The following is a 9,482-nucleotide window of genomic DNA, read 5'->3' as shown; positions in this document are numbered from 1 at the left end:
AATATACGAATAATTAAATTAATTTAAATTTCAGAGACATACATTTTATACGTTTATTCCTCATCTCTGTCGTTCATGTCTCTTATTTTAAAATGTCTTGCGGAAGTTAGTAGTCGTCAGTATACTATGGAGGGATCCACAGCGGACGGCGTGTCAGCGCCTTTACCTGGACGATGTGCTTTTTATGTAGTAAAAAAGAAACGATACTGCAAGATGATTGTTGGGAGTGGGAAAACCTTCTGCGGGGAACATGCAAATGCTGTACGTTATAATGTCCATGTGATCCTGCTCTGAATGGATGCGCTTCTTCTTTCCTTTCCCCCATTAAAACTAACTGTTAGTTGATCAAATAAGTAACTGTTTGCATAAACTTTGATGTAATTTTCATATAGGGCGAAGAGAGTGAGAAAAAACGAATCCCCTGTCCTTTGGACCCCAAACAGTAAGACTTTAACTCTTCTAAAAAAGTTTGGAGAGGTTTCTGTAGTTAGAAATAAAAATGTTAAGTATAGTTCAGTCCAAACTGAATCAAAGAAATCATTCCAGAGCTTCAGATTTATGCATACAGAAGTATTACAGCCAGTTCGAAATGAAATACAATTATTTAATAAAATATTTCATGTGAATACTGACAAACATAGCAGGTAGAGTTTTGTCCCATGTCCCGGACAATGGTAGATGTGTAGAACTTTTATGTTATGTTCAAAAACCATCTCTCCTGTTTTAAACAGCACTGTATTTGAAGATAATTTGGCTAAACACCTGAAGAAATGTAACTCCAAGGAGAAACCAAAACCTGTATGTATGAATAACTCCACCAACCCTTATCTCTAAATATGTTATTTTTCTTAATTTTTCTTGGATTTCTTGTGCTAATGATGACTGCTATGTTTGATATATATATTAGATTTATTATGTGAAGGACATCAATGCTGGGTGTGAAAATGAAGTTGAATCCATAGAAGAGGTGATCATACTGCCTATTTGAGCATATATCAAAATGACATGGCTTTAAAGAAGATATGGGCTTAATAATGATGTGTTAATGCAGATATCCATTGCTGATCGATCCAAAGAGGAACTGGACGAGTTGATAGTGAAACTCAAAACTGCATCACAAGGTATGCAGCTGTCATTTAGGTTTTATCACATGACTACTAAATCTGATTATGTTACGCATTAATTAGATGCCAAAATACATTGTGAACAAATATGGAAAATAAGAATTGGTGGCTTTGATGTTGGAGGGTTTAATGTCATTTTAATGTAAAGGGATTCTAATCTGTTTTCCTCAGGTCTAAATACCAAACTCGTGGAAAAAACCCTTTCACATTCTGCTCTATATGAGCCTTTAAATGACCCAAAGAATGGAGATTCTGCTTTTAAACACCTCAAGCAACAGGTAAAGCATTCCAGAATTGACAAACTATACATACTCTATATCAACAGTGGGCAACGTCAGTCCTGGAGGGCCTCGATTTTGACAGAGGGAGCAAGTCTACTCGGATTCAAAGTGATCAAAGGCTTTGGGCGTTCCATTTAAACGCATTGCAAGGGTTTGGACAGTATCGGGCACTTTTGCAATGTAAGCAGTGACGTATATCCGAGTGAACGAGATGGAGGGAAGAGCATAAAAAAAGGGGTGATTTATAAATCGTCCAGGACCGAAGTTGCCCATCCTTGCTCAAGTTGCTCTGTATAAATGGTCTTTATTTTCAAGCAGTGTTCATATTCATAATATCTAATTTCACAGGCCTCTATTCTTGGAAACATGGAGGTTTTGGAACTGCTCAGCCCAAACAGATGCTACATAGAGTTTGGGGCAGGGAAGGGAAAACTCTCCCATTGGATTCACATTGCTCTTAAAGCAGCTGAAAATGTCCATTTTTTACTTGTGGAAAGGTCCAGTACTCGCTTTAAGGTGTGGTGTCCTTTTGCATGAAGCTATCCTTTCCTCAAATACAGAAAAATATTGTTCTTTCTGCTCGAAAGTGAGGTTACATTTGAATTTGATGTGTTTTAAAGGTAGATGGCAAGCACAAAAATGCAGACTCGACTTTTGATAGGCTTCAGGTTGATATTCAGCACCTTGATTTACGTAAGCTTCTCAAACAGTTCCTTATGGTGTTAATATATTATAATATACATACTTCTAAGATTTTCTTTGATCTTCTCATAAATAATATTTAATTTCAGGGAAAGTTCCTCTCCTGAGAGAAAAGCGACTTCCTGTTATTGGTGTTGGGAAGCACCTCTGTGGTGCAGCAACTGGTAGACTAGAATTAAATAAACTTCATAAATATTATCATGGGATCAGTCCTGCAAGATTGATGTAGTATCAACTTATCTCCACAGATCTGGCCCTTCGGTGTTTATTTGAGCACAACTGCATTGACAAAGATGATGACCCTCCGACCAAGCGTGTAAAACTTAATCATACGGAGGGTGCTGGTGATGATATGAAGCCGGTTCCCTCAACCGAAGGCAGGGAAACTGGTGAAGAGCTCATAGTGTCAGGACTGGCCATCGCTCTTTGTTGCCACCACCGTTGCGACTGGAGACACTACGTGGGAAAAGAGTTCTTCAGGCAGAAAGGTCTTGGACCAGAAGAGTTTGCTGCTTTCCAGCGCATGTCGAGCTGGGCCACTTGCGGGATGAGAAAATTCAGCTCCAAGATAACAGAAAAAACAGGCGAAGAGGAAGAACATGAGATGAGCGAGGAAGCTGTGCCAGATACCCTTAACGGGTGAGCTTTCTGCTGATCGACCAATAAGTATTATGTTAAGTTCTTGATTTCATTTGTAAACGTTCTTTCTTGCAGTTTGATGTCAGTTGAAGATCGGGAACAGATCGGGCGGCTTTGTAAGCACCTGATTGACCACGGAAGAGTGCATTACCTCCAGCAAAAAGGCTTTAAAACCAGTCTGAGATACTACACAAGCAGAGATGTGTCATTGGAGAATGTGTTACTAACTGCCATTCCCACAGCCAATCAGAATAGAGATGAATCTAAACAGCTTTCTTAAGACAAACAAGCAAAAGTGCAGGAAACATATGCTTCATTTTATTTGATCAATGTTTATGGATTTTTTTTAATCTTAGTTCATCCACAAACATTACTTATGACATACTAGCAGGAAGAAGCAACTCCAACAAATTACAGGCAACAAAACATTTAAAAGAAAGAAGCGCTCTTCACAGGACTTGGGGGGACAATACTTGACATGATGGACCGGAAGATCAGTCCAAAAGGCAGATGAGCAGACAGAAGCCAGCATGCAAGTCACAAAGATGATGTCTCTGACACGCCGTCCAGCGTCACATTTAGCAGTGACATGAAAGTTTGCGATCCTGCAATAGACATGTAACGCAAAAGTTGGTCATTAAGAGGCTCTAAAGGCTTTAATTCCAGTTCTGTTTTATTTATGTCATATTTTATAATAAAGTTCTGCTACACGTTTTGCACACAATACATATTGAGTATGGCATAACCTCTTTTACGGGCTTCTTGGATGTAGTAGTGCATGAACTCGCGACCAAACATCTCCCTGTCATCCTCTTCCTCATCCTCTTTTAAATCAGGAAGGGTCACCTCATACGTCAAAGGATTGTCTCGGAAATTCACAAACCTGCAGAATGAGCATTTTATTGTTCATAATAATTTGTAAATATGCAGACACGAATGCATCGCCAATGCGTTACAATTCAGTCCTCAAAGAATTTGCATTGACATATTTGCGTGATATATGTTCAGGGCTTTAGTCGTTCCTATGGAATCACTGTTTTGCTTTTGTGAAGCTTTTTATTGGTTTCCAATTACGTTCTACAAATTAAGCAAAATATTTGTGCTTACCTGAGGTTACTCATGCCCTCCATAAGCCGAGGAATGTCTCGTAGTTTATTTTTGCTCAGAACTAGTGTGTCCAGGCTTTGCATGTGACAGATGTTGTCTGGCAGGTACTCTATTTCATTTCTCGGGAGCCACAGGGTGTGAAGTTTCTCCATTCTAGAATTAAAACGTGACATAAAGGTCATCAGATCCATTACAAAGTCTTGGTTTTATTAGTCATTGATGGACCAAATAGTATTTTACCTGTGAATATCGTCTGGCAAACTCTCCAAAATGTTGCTGCCCATGTCTAGCCACTCAAGAGAAGGAAGGTTGACCACGCAATCTGGAATGGTGGTAAAGTGGTTCATGGAGAGGTCCAAGTGAGACAGCTTCTTAAGATTGCTAAGCTAAGGAAATTCAGATTAAAGTAAAAACAGGTGATGGGTTTATTTAGGGATATATAGACAAAATATGCGGTGTATATATAGGCATTCAGTGTCATTAATACCTGGGTGGGCAGCTCATCCAGATCTCTATTCATTGAAAGTTCCAGTTTCTCCAGATTTTCACAACAACCAATTTCTTCTGGTACGTAGCTCACTCTGTTATAGCTCAACAACAGCTCTCTTAACCGAGTTAGTTTGCCTGTTGGTTATAAGAGCATATCTGAGAGTTACTTTAACTAAAGAAATTCATCAAAGTTCAGATTCCACCTATTTTTTTACTGACCAATCTCTCTGGGAATCTCCGTGACTGAATTACGAGATAAGTCCAAGACTATGAGACTCTCAAAGCTCGAGATGAACCGTGGGATTCTTTGAAGTCCTGTTCGGTGTAACTGCCATTCTTGAATCTGGGAGAGTTGGACCAGAGCTGGAGGAAGAGTCTACAGAAAGGGTCAAGGTTCCAAGAGTGAGAACCAAACAATCAATCCATTTTTTGTTTAAGTGAAGATGTTATTTATCTGCTATTAATAGTATTGTCCTTGACCATTTCAAATTATTAACTCTTTCGAATCTTTGCCCTAAGTCCTGCTCCTTGAGAGCCATTATCCTGTAGAGTTTATGCTGCATTCCAGACAGCTTGGAATTTAGATTTTTCCCACCTCATATTTGGAAATAACATCTTGTAATGCCACTCGAAGTAGGACATTCGACCTGTGATCTCAGGGCAGATCGAGCAACCCTGACCTCAGCGAGGCGAGTCATTTGATGTCACTTCTATGATGGCGGCAAGTCCTGCTTCTATTGAGCATATCGTTGAGATACCTTATATCAAATGTAATAAACTTTAATATTAGACATCAACTATAACATCTGCTTTTCGTCAGCTGTTTTTAAAGCAAATGGCAGCATTTTTAATATTTTTATGTTTTGCTATAATCGACACAAAAACACGAAATGCTCTCTTTGTGTAGTGGAGACATCATGTGGTCAACATGTGAACATATGTTGATGGCAGGTTGAAGCTAAACTCTGCAGGAGCTTGGCCCTCCAGAAGCAGGATTTGGCACCCTTGCCCAAAGTCCTGTCCCAAACCGCACCCTTAGACCTTGCAGTCCACTACTGGCAGCTCCAACCTTAAACACCTGAACCAACTATTCAATGTCTTCAGGATTACTAGAAACCTCTAAGCAGATTGAAGGCAACCTCTGCACTGCAGTAATGTGACCCTCCAGGAGCAGGATATGACACCCCTGCGGAGCACAAGTCCTTTGTCCGCCCCTTTGGGACAAGTCCTATATTAAATCACCCATTATATGATTTCTATGCCTTAAATTACCCATCACTCTAGATAACAGCATTGTTTACTGACTTCTAATATGATAGTGAGCTCAAACTCACAAAGAACAAATCACAAAGAGCCTTACCTTCCACTCCTCCTTTTCAATCCGAAGGATGACACGTCCTTCCTCAGTCACAACTTTTTCCTTTAGCTTGGCCAAAGTGATACGATCCTCCCAGGCACCTGTTAACCTATGTCAAAGATTTTAAACTATTAAAAAACTTTCTTTATACTAATTCAATGTTAATTGCAGTTTTGGGATGGACAAAAGCACAGACTGTGAAGTGGTTCTCAACTGTTTTTGCTTCAGGACCCAGATTTTACATTGGACATTGTGTCGACATCGACCCAACGCAGTGCCAAACCCGAAAATCACATTTAATGTATGTATCTTTTACCTTGCACAGTTTAGCTCATGGTCTTTGAGAATAAGGTCATGTCATGTTGCCAACTTGTCATCTGCCTAATTTGACTAGCTCCTACCAAGTAACAGGAGAACCATAGAGTTCGATTGTACACTTGGCCTTTGATGATTAAAAGTATTTTGTTATCCTAACTATTCATGATTTTATGGTTATTATTTGTATTTAGAGACCTGCGACCCTTTTTTAGGTCATGACCTACTAAGAACCATTATGATTCCCATGGGATACTTGACAATAGTGCACGTACCTACCCACTGCTCTCCTGTCTCTCTGTTCGATCTCCTTCTTCAGTTCATCTTTGCTTTTCTTTATCCGGGTTTCCCACAGAGACTTGATGGAGTTCACTGTCCCACAGCACACCGTGAGCCCCGTCATGATGATACAGAGCCCCAAATATCACTTCATACACACATTTTGCTAGCCTAAGGCAGCAGATAAGCCATTTTACCAGCCAGAAAAAGTGTATGCACTGCAAAACTATTAACATTTGGGTTTAATATAATAGGACACATTTGAATAAGTACGGTGGATATCATAAACTGTGACTGACATTAAAGCAACTTTGAGAAACTAAAGTGTAGTGCTTACCACTCTCATTGGGTCATATTGTCCTTCCAGCTCCTATATACCATGTTTGTACCAAGTTAGCGTCCATTTGATATGCAGAAGTTTAGTTCCCAATGCTGCATCAATAGAATAAGTCCTCTGACAATTCCAATAAGTGTGATCTGTGTTGAAAGAATTGACTTTTGAAGTAATTATCCCTCTGTGATTGTCATGGTCTTCCCTCTTGAAGCGTAACTCTGGCCAGTGTCTATATTTAACCGGAGACAACACTGGGAATAGTGTGGTCACATGTTAAAGTTGGCACAAGAGCAGCTGTCCGCTTTTACATACTTTACCGCACCAGACGTGCTTTCAAGAATAGCAACATTAACCTGATTAACAATGTTTCAAAACAACGCTGTTAGGCATAGGCCATAAATTTGCAAATTATGATTGCTGCTAGAACATTTTTAATGTTATAGTTAAAATATTTTAATTTCCTGATATCATGCAATTAGCACACCATAAATGTGAAATATTCATCCTGTTTTGTTGCAGTCAAACACGCTGTTTTGCAAGCATTTGACAACAAATTGTGCCTTTTCTATACTATTTTTAACAGAGAAAGTAAAAAAACAATGGCAAACAACAATTTTATTTACTTTATGTTTATACATTTTTTAAATATATTTAACATATTAGATAGCCAACATTAGCAGATAGGATTAGCAATGCGAGACATAAATACTGGCAGAATTAATTCCAAAAATCTTGATTTAACATGTTATTATTATTTTAAATTGACATCATCTGGTATTATATTACTAAAATCAATGAAATTAAAGAATAAAAGATTATTTGATCTTTAATATGCACATTTGGGGTCATTTTTTCAAGAAATTATTCAGCAAGCATGCATTAAATTGATGAAAAGTGACAGTAAAGGCATTTATAAGAGAAAATCTATAAATACATTTTCTATTTTACTTTCTATCAAATAATCCTGAAAAAAAAAAGTACTATGGTTTCCACTAAAATATAAGCACAGCTGTTTTCGAAATTGCCAATAAATGTTTCTTGAGCACCAAATAAGCATATTAGAATGATTTCTGTAGGATCATGTGACACTGAAGACTGGAGTAATGAAATAGGCTATAGACCTGTATAGATGCTGTCAGACTGAGCTATCACGATAAAAGTTCGTAAATATATCTGTGTTTGTATGTGTAGTGTATACAGGTAGGCTATATACCTGTATACACTAGGCCTACACATACAAAAGGCTATGTGTGTGTGTGTGTGTGTGTGTGTGTGTGTGTGTGTGTGCGCGTAAGTGCGTGCGTGCGTGTGTGTGTAAACATATGTTAGATGCAATTATTAATCGATTTGACAGCCAAGTGATATTTGAAAAATTATGCTAGGCTACTCTTTATACACTGCAAACAAAACGCAAAGCGCAAATAAGGATCTGTTTTTAAAGATATATTCAGTGAATGTGTCTGCAGAGGGACTCCAGACGGCTCTACTGGAGCAGTTCACCGCCGAGTCCTTCAGCTGCCCGATGGCCACATAGCAGACCAGCTTATATCGATCATACAGCAGCTTCTTTATAGCCGATTTAATGCAGTCAGACAGTTCTCTGGAGATGACCGCGCATGCGCAGCTGTACTCCACAGTCTCGAGTCTTTCGTCAACAATGCGTTTGATTATTTCACGTGCTCGGTCAGTGGAGAAGCGTCTCTCTGGGGTGGTCTGGTAGTGGATGAGCTGCTCGTCTCTGTCTGATGGTAACTTTTGGTTTCTCGGTTCCTTCTTCATCGTCCAGGTTAAGCCGCGTCTCCCCTGGATGGGGATCAGTGATGATTGAGGGTTTTCCTTGGATGTTTTCCTTCTGAGGGTGCTTTTGCTTTTCTCCTGGGGTCCCTTCCACGGTTTCTCCTCTTTCTTTTGTAATTGGATATAAAAACATTGTTACTGTCATTTATCATATGAAAAGGTACACAACATACAGAATATATTTGTTAAAATCAACATTATTTCTTTTTTCTTAATATGCTTTTATTGATTTGATCGAAAATATTATCACAATTTTAAATAACCGTTTTCTATTTTAAATATATTTTAAAATGTAATTTATTCCGGTGATCAAGGCTGTATTTTCAGCATAATTACTCCAGTCAGTGTCACATGATCCTTCAGAAATCTCTTTCTCACTTTATATATTTTAAATAGAAATATTTTCTAAAATTATAAATATATTTTCTGTAACTTTTAAATAATTTAATGCATCCTTGCTGAATAATAGTATTATTTTCTTAAAAAACAAACATGCATATTACAGAATAATACATTTTATTAATTTGATTGATTTTAGGAATAAATACCAGATGATTTTAGATTCTTTTAATTTAAAATAATAAAAAATAACATGCTAAATTGATATTTTTTATACTAATTTGTCCAATATTTATGTTCTTATTTTGCTAACACTATCTTCTAATGTATTAATGCTTAAAATCAAATAATTCAGATTAAATTAAGGTTTTTCTACAAATTAATTTGCACCAAAACTAATATAATTGTAAGTTACATTTAATTTATTCTTTGATCAGTATTATAGTAAACCTAGAATACAATTAATCTTGTTACATTAAACTTATGTTTAAGATATCTAAGAAAATCTTTCAGATATGTATAAAAGCCTTACTTGCATGTTCCTTCAGTAACAGATGATCAGCTTAAAACTCTTTCTGGTTTGTGTTGGGCTTTAAACTGTGAGCTGAGAATGAGACACAGGCTCCGCCCCCTACTGATATACACTGTTTGACTTGTCTAACGATCATAAATCCTACAAGATTTACTTGCTGTGCTCATTCTGGCTCCTGGAGTTCACC

The 9,482-nt window shown here is 37.7% G+C and overlaps 3 protein-coding genes across 3 annotated transcripts; 1 reads left to right on the top strand and 2 right to left on the bottom strand.

Moving 5' to 3' along the window:
• Positions 1-117: 117 nt before the first annotated feature.
• On the top strand, positions 118-3,469 carry trmt13 (tRNA methyltransferase 13 homolog). Its single transcript, XM_084416859.1, has 11 exons — positions 118-261; positions 393-442; positions 732-798; positions 908-967; positions 1,052-1,121; positions 1,296-1,402; positions 1,754-1,921; positions 2,026-2,098; positions 2,197-2,271; positions 2,356-2,746; positions 2,822-3,469. Exons 1-11 carry the CDS (start codon positions 127-129, stop codon positions 3,024-3,026), a joined length of 1,401 nt encoding a protein of 466 aa, XP_084272985.1. The 5' UTR covers positions 118-126; the 3' UTR covers positions 3,027-3,469.
• lrrc39 (leucine rich repeat containing 39) lies at positions 3,043-6,858 on the bottom strand. The gene is made up of 9 exons (XM_084416860.1): positions 6,631-6,858; positions 6,290-6,464; positions 5,703-5,808; positions 4,562-4,718; positions 4,341-4,477; positions 4,094-4,239; positions 3,854-4,006; positions 3,493-3,629; positions 3,043-3,351 (listed from the first exon to the last, which is right to left on the bottom strand). Exons 2-9 carry the CDS (start codon positions 6,415-6,417, stop codon positions 3,284-3,286), a joined length of 1,032 nt encoding a protein of 343 aa, XP_084272986.1. The 5' UTR covers positions 6,418-6,464; positions 6,631-6,858; the 3' UTR covers positions 3,043-3,283.
• A 1,152-nt stretch (positions 6,859-8,010) lies between these two features.
• On the bottom strand, positions 8,011-8,406 carry LOC311295621 (dynein light chain Tctex-type 5-A; the record flags this gene model as incomplete). The annotated part of the gene is made up of 1 exon (XM_084417089.1): positions 8,011-8,406. One exon carries the CDS (start codon positions 8,404-8,406, stop codon positions 8,011-8,013), a length of 396 nt encoding a protein of 131 aa, XP_084273215.1.
• Positions 8,407-9,482: the final 1,076 nt, after the last annotated feature.

Source organism: Rutilus rutilus, assembly GCF_951802725.1.
Source record: "Rutilus rutilus genome assembly, chromosome: 8".
Lineage (NCBI taxonomy): Eukaryota > Metazoa > Chordata > Actinopteri > Cypriniformes > Leuciscidae > Rutilus > Rutilus rutilus.
This window is presented reverse-complemented; position numbering and strand designations above follow the sequence as displayed.